Raw genomic sequence first — 14,804 nt, 5'->3', positions numbered from 1 at the left:
CAAAAGGTAATATTCCGTAATTATTGTACGCCAATGCCATGCAAGTGCTTCTCTGGTATAATAAGTTTACTAGAGAGTATACGAGAAAGTTTCGGGGAGACCATTTCAGCTGGTTTATTACTTTGTTTCGTTCTACCTCCATTTTATGAGGACTATTAATGGTTATAACTGCTTTCAAAGATCTTTCTCTAGTTTGATATTTCAAAATTGATGTTTACGTCACTTTGAAAATATTTCCAGTTGGAAATAAATGGCTATTTCAAAATGTTTGATATTTATTTATTGGTCACAATTATATAAGACAACCTGTATATTTAATACTGTAAAGACATTTCACTGTAGAAGTTAAGCAACAAAATATGATTATTATGGTTCAACAGCCATTAAGTGGCAATTTGAATTTCATTGGAAACATTATGACGAAATCGGTTTCATTTTTTAATTATATAATTTCTACGACATGTGTTTACTGGCGCAAGAAACTATCTTATCGATTTTTGCCAAAATAAGAATACAAATAATGTTGAAGAGAATTGTAATCACTTCAGTAGTAATAAAAATTCCTTCAGTGCAGTATTCAAATGGTTTTAAAATCGTAGAAAAGTCGATAAAAGTTATAAATCATTATTGTCAGATATTTTTGTATTTCAATCCATTTCAGAGTTGGAAAAAATATGTACCATCGGTGAAAATCAAATCCTAGAGAGAGCGTGTCAAACTGGCGGCTTTTCGAATTGGGGAATATCCAAAATTTGGAATGTAACCTTTAAGAAATGGAACATTCAATATTTTAAATAGTTTTGCGGAGCTCATTGGGAACAACCAATTGAGCTCAGATAATGAAAGATATAATAAATGAAAAAAGTGAATAAACAGGATTTAACTACATACTAGCCGCTTTAGGCGACAAGATTGTTCGCCCAGAATATTGACTTTTTAGGTTGTTACATATTAATGTGGAATGCATATCTTTGACAAGATTTCAGCTTGTAATTTGATAAAACCGAAAAATATGTATTTAACTGAATAAATCAAAACAAATTATAATGTGTGCAAATGGGTTTTTTTACATACATTTATTTATTTATATACATTTTACTGAATATAAGAACAAGAAAAATAGTTTGGCTTTAAAACTAGTAATACTGAATAAATAATGTTTATAATTTCAAGATGGAATGAAAATTGTTTTCTTCAGAATAAAGTTTGGAAATCGACAGAATACATCAAAATGTTCTATAAAAAGCATGAGAGACAGCAGGGAGAAAATGATTTTTAATATTTTTGTGAGATTTTTGACGTCAGTAAGAAATACTGTTCACGCATCATCTACACTAAATTATTTTTGACTGTAGATTTTGTATTACTTCTTTTTGTAAAAACACAATATTCAGGGGTGAACATTAGAGATTTTTAGTCTTAATACTTTTTTTTCGCCTTCCTCTGATGCTTATAAATATCAAATGCTGTTCTCTAATAGAAAAATTCATATTTTAAAGATATAATACAATATAATACAAAAAAAACTTTTAAAATTTAAAATCTAAGTTTGTAATAATATCTTTTTCAGTCCCATAAAAAGATATAATTATTTTTTCTAAATTTCTTGAGCAGTATAATTTGTTATCAAAAAGTATCTTATCAAAAAAGTTTTTTATCAAAAGCAAACTAAATTTAATTTAAGAACTCAATTGTTCATTTTTTTTTCTTTTTAACATCATATTCATTCAGTGAAGACGCTAACAAATTAAATTTAATAAAAATTTCATAAAATACTGATTTTAATTATCTTTTGCTCATATGTAAACACATTTTCCATATGTCCCATTCAGATAGTAGTTTTTACTTTCTTTATCTTTGTCCTTTAAAATAATACATTTATTTTATGCTATTTGAAAAATGTTCATGCACGATTGAAAAAAAGATTTGAATAGAAATAGTCAATAAGTTAGAACCAACCAAACATTTCATTTGCCGTACATTTTAAGATCAGGTATCCAAAAAAATTCTTCAGTTCTATTCTTTAAATTCAGTAGAATTTCCACTTAATAAAAATAATTTTAAAAACATTTTGTTAATGAATTTGGAGGTGCCATCAGAAAATATTTCCCTTCATCCTTAAATCTGCTACAATTCCAGATACATTAACCAATCTTACTTTTAACAAAAACCTCATCAAATTACGATCCAAACAACAATTTCGACACTTTTCTTTCAGAAATTCGAGTAACCTGAATAAAAAAAACACAGGATACAATAGAGAAATCTGGTCTTACCTTCCTCTTGCTATCCTTGGAACGTGAGGAAACAATGCAAGCAAAACACCCACCTCCAGACATCGCTGTCGGGCATGGCTATCTCCGATTTCCCGCTTTTCACCGCTCGACAAGAGGTCAAGAGAGAGGTCTCGGGATCTTACAAGGGTTGCTACACTAATTAGATTGGCAAACTTTCGCCACGGACCTTCGACTTTCAATTAGCAGTAGAAACAGTAAACAGCGCACAATCGGATTAAAACAGAAAAAGAGTTGCACTTCAAATCACAAAGTAGCTCACATCCAAACATTAGTGTCAGCACTTTGGTTTCTATTTCTTTGTATAAAATGTAACACTAGCAAGTTTGAACAACGTAGTTGGTGTAATGCTTTTTTATAGCATATCAGCTATAGTTGATAGGGCCAGATTTACATATAGTACGTTCTAGGCCAGAGCACTCAGTTCTGTGCATTTTCTAATCTAAGATTGCAGAACTAACGGGTGTAACATACAAGTCGTTTAAAAGAATGTTATTATCACATTATTAAACAAACAAATGTGTAAAAAAAAAAATCTATGAATTATGAAATATTTGGATAATATTAATATTTCGTCAAGAATAATTTATTAATTTCCTGTTCCATTTCCTCCTATTTTGTTATTCTAATATTTATAAGCAATTGGCGTTCACTTACTGAAATTGAATACAAACATGCAATCAAGAGTCATAATAAATAAATAAATAATATATACATTATTATAAAATCGTTAAAATAGAAGATGAGCATAAAGTAAATCATTAATCTTGGCATTAAAATAGACACTAATAATGAGACACTGCTTGAGATCACAAAATGCCTCACTTCGTCTTTGATTCTCTTTTCGCCCTCCACAATTTTTTTATATAATTTTCATTTAATAGTATAATAGATATGAAAAGCAATGGAAAAATTGATATAAAATGAGAAAAAAAAATCAATGAATTCTCATCTGATATTACTGATTTTTCTTTAAATCTTTGCATTTTGTTCAAATTAATATTACAAGGGGTGTTCAAATGAAAAGGTATGAAACGACACTGTGGGTATAAATGAAGATTTTATTCAAAGTGTACACCATAGGCCTCAGCACAACGATCCCATTGATTAACGAGCCAAAGGATTCCTTGCTCCCACAATTCCTGTGGCCGTGACGAGATCCAGCCCTTCACAGCGTCCTTGAGTTCGCCGTCCGAGTTGAAGCGCTTTCCTTTCATATGTTTTTATAGGGGACCAAACACATGAAAATCGCAGAGACATGTCCGGGCTGTAGGGCGGAGGGTCGAGCTGCTCCTCCTTGAACTTGGCCAGTTCTGTGTGTGTGACCCTGGAGACGTGTGGACGCGCGTTATCATAGAGCAGAACCACACCCTCTGTGAGTAACCCCTGTCTTTTGTTCTTGATGGACCTGCGTAGTCTTCAGAGTGTCTCACAGTAAACATTGGAGTTAATGGTTCTTCTGTCCATTTCTATCCTGTCTTCACATGGAATGCCACGTCAACTGGACGGCGCTCTTTATAAGAGCCTCCGCTCTCTCCTGCGCATGCGCCGATCTACGTCGGAGACTCCAATCGCATCCATAGATGTCTTGCTACGTTCTCCCATAGCGGCATAGGCAAATATATTAACGGTTACGTTGTTACGACGTTTCGTATCTTTTCATTTGAAACCCCCCTTGTATATCCCGTAGCAAAGCGATAGAGGAGAAGTATCAATCAGTCTTAAAGGACATCATGGAGACAAAATATTAGTGCATCCATGTCACTTTCTAAAGAGAAGTATCAAGAGCGATCGACGAAAAGTACACAATGTCTCATAACCATTTATTCATTCTAACCACTGATGACGACTACATACAGCAAATTAAATTGCATTTAAATGGCATATTTTAAATACCTATACTCAATTCGAAAGTAATGATAAGCTTTTAACTTAAGTGCTTAATTTTTAACCTCTTTAAAATCTTATATCTATGAAGATAATTACAAACTATAGTAAGTTTGAGAATGGGTTGCATATTAAGATGATCAGATCTCCCTGATTAGTCTGTTAATCAGCCAACCGCATTTGACTATAATTTTTTAAAATTATAATTTTAAAAAAATTATATAAAAAGCTGATTTTAAATTTTCAGCTTTTGCATCATGTATAAATTGACCAAATTCACAGATTAACTGAGGCAGAGTAGAATTCATATATTTAATCTAGATTTGAACTAAAAGTTTTGAATTGTCTCATTAAATCTCTCATAATACTAGAATTTCAATTCCGAACTCTCGCGAAGAGAATATGTCTGACTAAACAAAAATTGACTAACTATAAACTATTCCCTTTTCGTTATTAAAACTTTTACTTAATAAGACAAAATTTAGAATCTACGTTGGAAGTAAAATTTCATATTCACAAAAGGCATTTCATTTTGGATAAATGTACTTTACTTTTAAAGAATTATCTTTAGAATCATTGTTTTTTTAATATTGACAAATGGAGTCAAAATAAATATTTTTTTTCCACTCATATCTATGAACCATATTAAATACAGGGTGTGGACAAATGAAAAGGAAACTATAGTTATTTGTAAAAAAATTTTTAATAATAATATAATAATTACAATTCATATGGAACAGTACAATTATAAATAATCGCCATTAACACTGAAACACTGGTCCCAGAGTGTAGAAAAGGAGTACATGTCTTCAAGATGGAAGTCCTGGGTTACTGATGGATTCAGATACTTGGGCATAAGTATGCACAAATTTGGTGTAGCCAAGCATTTTGTGAAATGTGTTATGTACCATTTTTTTGTTTATTGACAGTTAACAATAATTGCACATATGGTGATCTGATGATTCTGCCGTATGAGCCAAAATCGCAGTTGAGAATTTAGTGAATAGCTTATAATCCAGTTAACAGCTACGCTACCCGAGCAATTGCTTTTGTATCGTGGTCATGTTACTGGACTGCGAACCACAATCGCCAATCGCTACATTGGTGACCTCGGACGATGAACCTTCAACCTTTGTACAGCTGTTGTAGCGCCATCTACCCACAGCAAAACCAAAGTCGTCAGACTCACTTGACGCAGCAACAGCATCAGCAACCACTCACCCACACACGCTCGCCATAACGCTTGGCGCTACTCAAATGGGTATAGGCGCATTAGAATCAACAGCTAATACATCACCACTCAACAGCCATATCGTTCGTCTCAACTCCGACTCACTGGAGGATGAGTCTGTAGTGAATAGCTTATAATCCAGTTAACAGCTATGCTACCCGAACAATTGCTTCTGTATCATGGTCATGTTACTGGACTGCGAACCACAAGGTCCCAGGTTCTATCCTCGCTCCATACCATAACGCCACAAGAACAATGTGCGTCTGCATAGATTGTGGCAAATCCTTGATGTTTGCACGTCCCATTTCGTAACACTGACACTATCGGAATATGAAGCAGCATGAGAGACATTGCTCACCGTATGCCTCTTTCATCTTGAGATAAACTGCAAAGTATTCCCTTTCTCTGCTCGAAGAAATTGGGTAACTGCTCTTTGTGTTGATATGGATGAATTCAACATGCAACAAACTGCGGAAACAGTTCTCCAAAAATGAAAATACTGAAGAGAAGCCGTTAACTATGCATGTGCAACTGAGGATATCACCATGCCATCTATCGGTTATTAATTCAGGAGATTTGACACAACGCTATTATTGTTAAGGTCTCCTTTTCATTTCGGCACACTTTATATAAGCAATTAACTTTTGTTAAGCGCTTTAAATTTTGTAGTTATGCATTATTAACCAATTAAATCAGTAATTAACCACTTATGCTGTTGATTCAACAGCATTCAACAAAAACAATTGAATTTGATTTTGCTTTTCTATAAGCAAGAACCTTGGAATCTTGACATACCTTCATAATTTATGACAAATGGTGCATCAAATGCAATTTCGATGTATCTTTCCATGATTCATCTATATTTAATGTAAACTCTAATGGGTGTTTCTTTTCTCGACCCTCCTGTACACTTATGCAATATCAGTGTTTTGTGTTTAGAGGTCATAGTACAGAGGAATATTTAATGTAAACCGGAGTGGGTGTTTTTTTCTCGCCTCTCTCGTACACTTATACAATATAAGTATTTTGTGTTTAGAGATCGTAGTATAGAGGAGAAAAATTGAAAATGTATTTTAATTTTGTCGTTTCGTGTGGTTCAAATTTGATGATCTCGTGATCAAAATTTGAAATAAATCAAATCTCTTTGCCAAGATCATGTTTCCAATCTCCCTCTCTCTATATATATAAATAAAGCTTGCGTGTATCCAAATTCAAGCCGAATTTGTTGTCGGCGTTTAATCTCTGACATGCGGTTAATAGTATCCGAAAATCGAATTAGTGTTTTAAACACATTTTTTTAATTTGATTGAAACACCAAGTTGACACAAAATTGCAGTTTTAGTTTCAAAATCCCATACCTAAGTTGATATAATTTATTTAATGAGTTTTTGAGTTATCGCGTTAACGTGTTTCTGAAAGTACAGACGACAGACAGTCAACCCTCTTTTGGTTTTGTCTCAAATTTTTTCAGGCCTCTACACTATAGATGTTAAATCTCTGTAGAGAATCGTATCAGTCCAGCTCTCTTCGTTTTGTAATTATCGTGTTAATTTGTATTCTAACTGCCAGACAGGCGGACTTCCTTTGAAAAGAGTCTACTCAAAATTTCAAAGAAATCTGCATATTTGGTGTAAAGACCATATACAAAATTTCAACAATCTAGCTCAAAGCATTCGTGAATTATCTTTGTCGCAGATGGACATTTTCCAAAAAATGTGTTTCCCGAACTCAAAGGGATCTAAAAAGTGGAGATTCAACTGAATCTCGATTTCGAATTTTTTGGCAGTTACTATATTTTCTCTATACTACGTATACGAGAAAGTAAAAAGGACTTGGGAGACTCTTAAAATCTGGAAATGGGAGAATTATCAAACTCCCGAAATTGAATTGTTCGATAATTCAGTATTTTCTCTTCATACACTTCGCATGGGAAAAAATAAAAATAAACAAAATAAACTTAAATCTATCCCTTGATTTTATGATTAATTATTTTCTGAGACACAGCAAGCCGCGGACATAAATATCGTTCGATTTTTATCAGTAACTAGCCCAGATTTTCCGCGGACAGCGTCCATTATTGACATTGATTAGCTAGATATTATTATAAAGTTTAATTAGAGTTTGACTTTTCTAGGATCTTTCATTTATTTATGGATTTCAAAAATCATCGATAATTAGGTAACGTGACTCATTAAATATAATTCGCCTATTATATAACAATATTTATAAAAACATTTTTATTAAATCCATAAAAATATGCAAAAATTATTTTTGAAATAAAATAATATTATTCAAAACGATTCCTTTCATTATTTTTAACTAGCCGCCTTTGGCGATCACTTGGTTCGCTAGAGTTAATGGTCACTAAAATTTTTAATTAAATATTTTATGCAACAGAGTAAATTGCTTCTTCAGCAAAATATTTTTTACTCTTCAAATTTTGATAGATATATAATTCATACTATTTGAGTTTCATAACCATATGACTAAATGAGGCATCACAAAAGTTGTTGTTGAAACGGAAGAATAAGCTAAAATTGTTTTGAAAATTCGAATTTCTTAAAATTAGAGGTTTAAAGAATCGTACTAAAATGTAAATAATCAAATAAGAAACAACATTACTTCAATATTTCTTTTAAGATTTGGAAGATAGTTATATGACAATAATTATAAACTCTGTAGTAACTATTGATGAAATAGAAGCTTTAAAAAAGATTGTTTTAGCAAATTCTTTAGAATAGACAATAATCAAAGGAAAATGAATAGATAATATATCAAAGAAAGATAATACATTGAAAAAAATGATTAAGGCTTCGAAAATTTCTTTTTACAATTGCCGATTTGAGGGGAACGTCACGGAGTTCTTTAATTCAAGGTTCTCAACCTCCGGGCATAACAGGTAATTAGGGTAATGACATGGTAATGAGATTGTTTAGTAAGTGAACCCCTTATTCTGAAACATCAGAGTCTGGTAATGTTTCAGACTCTGTTTAATGTTTAAATTATCTCTTTTTTTTTTAAATTTGCGCTTTATAAAATTGATAACGTGCATACAAAAAAATGTATTCAATATCATTGCAAAATTCGTAAATATAAATCCGGTGATTAAAGCAATGAAAAGTACTGTAACAATTACTTAAAAGTTTTTTGAGGGGGGGGGGGAGTTAATAAAAGCAAAGAAAAACGTTATACGATAATAAAATTGGTATCACAGAAAAGCTGATATTTAAAGAAAATCAAAAATTATTTTTTTATTAGAAGAGAAATAACATGCCCGTTGTGTTATTTCAATATTTTATTAAGATTTTGAAAATCCTTTCTTAATCAATACCTGCAATCCAAGATGTAAATATCTGTCAAATTTGTATGGGTTCAACAGTCAGGTATTTCATAACTTACAAAAAGTTGGCAGCCATTTAAAATTATCAATCAAAAATCGTAGTTTTATATGTCTTTTATGGACAAACCACAAGCAAAAAGGATTTTCAACTGAAATCAAAGAAACCTCAGTCCTATAGTGTAAATCAAAATTACAATATATAAATTAATTCATTCTATTTTATCAAGTCATGCATAAATTCGTCAAATCATAAATTCGTCATGCTTTCCAGCTTATTAGAAACATAGCATATGTACAAAAATAAGAACTAACAAATACGTGATTTTTTTTATAATATAAAAAATAGACATATTGAATTATTCTTAATAGACCAAGCTAAAATGAATTTTTGATTAAAATCAATTCCCAAAATTGTCTCTTAACTGATAATTTAGCGCAGAAATATACCTCTAAGAACTCAGCCCAGTATTTACCCAGAGACATAAAACTCATCTCACGTAACTGCTACCGAGCAATCGATACACAGTTGAACTCACGATTCGAATACACAGTGTATAATGCAACTAATGGCGCAACATATACACACCAGAGAAAAAGGAAAAAATGTCCTTGATCTTGTTCACTAAGGAAAAGCATGAACAGAAACCGAGCGTGTGGGGGTGGGTGATAATAACGTGATAAGGCAGCTGACAGATCAGCTGCTTTTATTAGGAAGAAGAAACAAAAACAGAGATAAAGCGGATAACGAACTGTTTTCATTAACGCGAACTGTGTTAGGGCTCAGGTAAAGTAGGATTGAGGATATTGTGTTACGAAGAAATTCGTCGCGTTTCGAGTTGCTAGGCGTTAAATTTATTTGAAATAATGAGTTCGGGAGATAAGTAATAATAAACGGTAAATGTAAGAGTTTTCGATTGCGGTTATACAGGGTGCCTAATCTGGTCGTTGTTCAATAACTATTTTTTTAGACCGTTGAAGGTAAGTTCATACTTCTAGTAGAAGAAAGGTTGTTTAAGTCGATAAATCTATTGTAGAAAAATTCACAAAATCTATATTTTATATACGTTTCCTCCGGTTTTATTAGTGATTTAAAATGAAATATTCTCGACATATTTGTATTTCGAATAAAATCTCCACATCTGTTATCAAAACTAACCGAATCATAAAATTCTAATGCAGAAAAGTGGAACTTCAATCACTTAAAATGTATTAGGAATTTTTACTAAATATTTCTGATCAGTTCTGAAGATCATATTAGATCATTTTTGACTTCTGTGGGCGCAAAATAAGGCTGCATTTGTTAATTGTCATTTGGCAAGAGCTTACATGTTCAGATTGTTTGCATACTAGCTTCGTGAAAAAAAAAAATCTGAGACAACGCTGTTTTCTTTTCTCTTTCTTTTTTTTTAAGAGTTATATAATACGAAAAGAAAAGAGTTTAAGTCGAGAGGCCAGACAAATGAAAATGCCGAAGAATCATTCAGAGAAATCAGTTAATATAAAAGAAATAGAGGTGTAAAGCGTTTTTGTATACAGCGGTGTAAAGCGAAGTTTCCTAACAGCAGAAGCATACTTGAGCAACTATGACAAGACTTCGGTTTTTTTGTTTTTTTTTTCTGACACGCTTATGGAAAAAAGAAATAAATTCAAAAGGAAAATACATAAAATGTTGCCAGGATTTTTTAAAAAATGTTTGAAGAAACATGATTCTGTTGAATCCGAAGGAAATGTCGGAGGATTTACTAAACAGGGGTACACTTGAATCAAAAGATTTCAGTGCCTGTAGTCGTTACAGGTAAAGAAATAATCAAATGTCTGAGAGCTGAAATTTTAAATAACTGATTTCAGAATAAGAAAAATAATATCGATTTTTAAACATTTTAGAATGACATGCTTTTGCCTTCAGACATTTATACATGCATATCTGCTATAAGAAAAATTTCAATTTTGAAAGTTGATTAAAAATCAATGTTCGCTGTTCAAGGAATTTGAAATAATTTAAATTTACTTTTAATCATTGATGCATTTATAATTTCTATTACGAGCAGAAAGGCACAGCTAAATAGCCAACGAGCGAAGCTAATTGAGACCATACAAAGTTTAGTTTAGTCCCGTTTTAAAGCAACACTAGGGCTATTTTTGGAACAGAACTCGTAATTTTGAACCGCAATCAGAAGACGGGAACGACACCTGAACTGGCACCCCCTCTCCAAACATCACCAAACTACCGCGGTCCCGGTACCATGCAGTGATTCCAAAAGCATCATAACGTGATTCTTTCGGTATTATTTATACATTGATAATTATAAAAATGGGCTAAGTTATAAATCTTTCATTTGAGGAAAATGAATTTTTTTATATTATTTGATTTAACTAATATATAAACTATCCAAATAACATAATTATAAACTCAAACTAACCTTTCAGTTTCTACAATACAGTATAAAATGCAGGTTGAAGAGTTGACTTATTTGCGTTAACATCCCGTTTAGGAGTAAAGTAACCTCAGAAACTTGACAAGGACGATATGTAAGTTGATTATCTCTTTTCTTAAATTCCACTTCACAGCAATAAGAGGACATTTGACTCTCGCTTTAAAATTTCGAATGCACAAAGTTTTTATTCAGGACGGTTCTTTGGTGTAATTGAATCCAGAACTTGTAAGACTTCTTGTAATGAAGCCGGAATTTTATCATCGGGTAAACGTTGAATCAAAGTCTAAAATAAATTCATTACCGTTTGATTCTTAACTTAAACCAAGTTTAAAACCATAGGCCCATTCGAGACATGTTTGTAGCAACTAACATGAAATTTTCCGAAGAAAAACTGACTGAAATTGTGATGAAAATTCTTTTCTTTTCTTTTTTTCGTCATGTGCTTTCCGGTTTCTCTTTATTACATGCTCTCAAAACACATTTAGTCAAACAATTTTTAACTGTATATTTAATTATTTTTTTCATGGGAAGTTGAAATAGCATAAAAGGTTTCTGACCTTACATGGCAAGGTGCCAGTTTTTAAATTAAATTAATAAACCACAAGATTGTAACCACAATTCATGTAAGCAAATTTGCGAAAACGGAAGTTTCCATCTCGTGATTTTCATGCATTATTAACGTGCATTAAAAAGTGCAAATTAACCCGTTATTGTCCAGCGTCATACTTTTAGGACAGTTACGTTTCACTTCCGTTCCAAACAGGACGTATTCCATAGAATAGGGCGTATTCCATTCCATTTTGCTTTGTATATCAAATGAATATATATTTCTTCTAAATTGCTAAACAATTTTCTATTGACATAAATGGCTTATAAGCTGTATTTTAAAGTAAAACAAGTCGTCATTTTGTATTTATTATTTTTAAGGAATTTCAGAAATAATCTTCATTTTTTTACTTATATTTTAAAAACCATCATGTGTGTGTGTGTAATGATATCTCTTAATCGAATTTAAATCCCAATTAATTTCCTAATTTTTATCCTAATTTAGCCTATATTAACTTCATTCTAAAATGTTTTCTTATTTCCTGGTCAAATTCCTACTTTTTTATATAATTAATGCTATATGCGCTCTCAGCAGGATCTCGCGCTCCGAGTGAAGGGAAAAAAATCCTTAATGTTTACCACATTCTTTTAAAGATACCTAATTTCCCTTTCCAAAATCTACATGCCTCAAAGAAATCCATATCAAAATCTCATAGTAAAAGCGACTGAAAGAAAAATTTCGTTCTCTTTTCCTCTTGTGTTACAATGTAGACTGACATGTCTCGTCGGCTTCTTTCTGGTATATAATATGACTCAAAAGCACTTTATTTTTCTTAACTTCTCTACTTTAAAGTGTCTGTTTAAAAAGACACTTTTATTTGCAAGAGATTACCCATACCTCTGGGAATGCAATAAAATATACTCTTAAGTGTCTTAAATTGCTACCAAAGCAATTCTTTAGTTTCAGTTCCAAAAATTGGGTGTCCCCTTTCTAAATTGCTGAATCGCAGCAAACTTGTTTTTTCATCCTCTTTTACTTCCATTTTAGCATTTCCCTCTAATAATCATGGCTCAATCTCATTGATAATAATATGATATATTTATTAGAAAATCACATTTCAATTTACTTTTTAATTACTCAAATTAACTATAAACTGAGTTATGGCTTAATAACAACTGTAATTTACTTCAAGGCTCTGAAATGCAATATCTGTTTATTGTACCATTATACAGTAGTGGAAAAAAAGATATATCAGCTATAATTTCTCGATATTAGCTCAATTTTATAATATTATATATTAAATTTTTAGGGAGTTAAATATCTAGCAGAAATAAGTTATCTTTAGTAAGAGTTAATAAACTTTTTAACATTTTATATTTTAATCATTTTTAAAAATATTTGCACAGGGTGAAAGTTGGAAACAAAAATATGACAACTCGTTTCTTTACATTATTCTGACTCTTTTCTTACTCTAAATCAAGAACGATTAATTAAATCAATAAATTAATCGTACGAAGAGTTTTCCCAAACGATTTTAGTTTATTAGAATTCAGTTATAAAAGCAAATGATTTTATTCAAAAGAATTTTAATTGTGCGTGTTAATTTTATTAACGTAAATGACGTAATTTATTTTCACCATATATTTGGACAGTAAAATTGTATTATTCTTTTGATGAAAATATTCTTTGTTCTTCATTTTTATATTGCATAATTTTATTTCTCTTATTTTTGCAACAAATGCTTATTAATTAACGTTATTTCTGTTTCTGGCAGAAAGCATTTTATAAAAAATCATAAAATGCTCTCAGTTATGGGAAGAGGAAAAAAAAGGTATGCGAAGAAGTATATATTTTTAAAACCATCATATTGCCTCATTGAAAAGAGGCAGTCGACTCTCCATGGCCGAATCGTCATAGCACTGGTCTCTTAATCAAGCGATCGTAAGATCGAATCCCGCTAGAGGCAATGCGATTCACAGTCTGTGTATGGGCCGGGATAGCCTGGTTTGTAGAGCGTTGGAATTCCGTCCCATAGGTTGCGAGTTCGTTCCGCCGGCCGAAGATCCCCCGGGAGATTGGTGGCTGGTCACAAAGTCCTCCATGTCGAGAGTAATACCACTGGGGGTACTGGATCAGGGGTGATCGTTCTCTGATTCAGGTCTAAATTACGATCCGTGGATGCGAGAATAAAGTCCGACCCTTAAAAAGGGTTGTGACGTGTGTGTAGCTAAGTCGTTCTCTTGGCCGTAGATGGCGCTACTATAAAATAACAAGAGACGCTCTCCCACCGGCTTAAAATCGCTGTCTTCGTAACAGCGGGCTTGTCCATGGCAAGTGCCATAAGATACAACAACATAGTCTGAGCAAATATTTAATTTCTTGATTTTATGTTTTCCTTTATTTCATGTTCCAGAAGATTCTGTGTTCTGGACTTTTCTTACTGTCTCCAGAAAAGTATTCTGGAAATTTCCTTGCTAGTATAAAAGCAGAAGATCTGTCAGTCACTATGTTCTCAGTTCAGAGTTGAGTTAATAAATTGGTTTAGCTCTACCTCTTGTGTGTGTGTGTGTGTGTCATTGAGTTCCACACTAAAGAACCTACGTGACAATATGAAAAATATGTCAAAATCAGAAAACAGCCTCCACTAACAAAATTATAAATGACTGATCATTTAGGATAGACAAAACAGCATATTGTCCTTGGAAATAAATGGAAGGATGTAATTTTCTCAGATGAAATTTAATTTGGACGGGCATGACGATTTCCGATATTATTGACATGATTTACGTAGTGAATAACTATGTTTTCTAAACGCCATTTCGGAGGTGGTAGTGTCTTGGTTTGGGGAAGATTTGCTCGTAATGGAACAACTCTGACAACATTTTTGGAATCAAAAACTAACTATGAAGGATATTAAAACATGCTTGCTGAAAAATTATTTCCAGAAACCCCTTTCATTACAGGTGGGCATTATATCTTTCGACAAAATAATGCTTCTATCTAAGTGTCATCATCTACTAAGTTTGGTTTCAAGCAAATGAAGTAGAATGATTATTAGACTGGCCAACAA

General features: G+C 32.2%; 1 protein-coding gene across 9 annotated transcripts in view; it reads right to left on the bottom strand.

The window, feature by feature from the left end:
- Positions 1-14,804, bottom strand: part of LOC129988941 (sorbin and SH3 domain-containing protein 1-like) — a 213,980-nt gene that overhangs the window by 158,811 nt on the left and 40,365 nt on the right. The window contains exon 1 of one of the 9 annotated variants that reach the window (XM_056097232.1): positions 9,200-9,288. The exons of 7 other annotated variants lie outside the window; for them this stretch is intronic. In XM_056097232.1, the coding sequence (XP_055953207.1) occupies positions 9,200-9,244 (45 nt within the window). In that variant the 5' untranslated portion in view covers positions 9,245-9,288. Of the gene's footprint in view, positions 1-2,276; positions 2,434-9,199; positions 9,289-14,804 lie in introns of those variants that run through there. One more of the 9 variants, XM_056097230.1, reaches the window with a different exon arrangement.

Source organism: Argiope bruennichi, chromosome 10 (genome assembly GCF_947563725.1).
Source record: "Argiope bruennichi chromosome 10, qqArgBrue1.1, whole genome shotgun sequence".
NCBI lineage: Eukaryota > Metazoa > Arthropoda > Arachnida > Araneae > Araneidae > Argiope > Argiope bruennichi.
The sequence above is the reverse complement of the archived record's forward strand: the minus strand, read 5'-3'. Positions and strand labels throughout refer to the sequence as shown.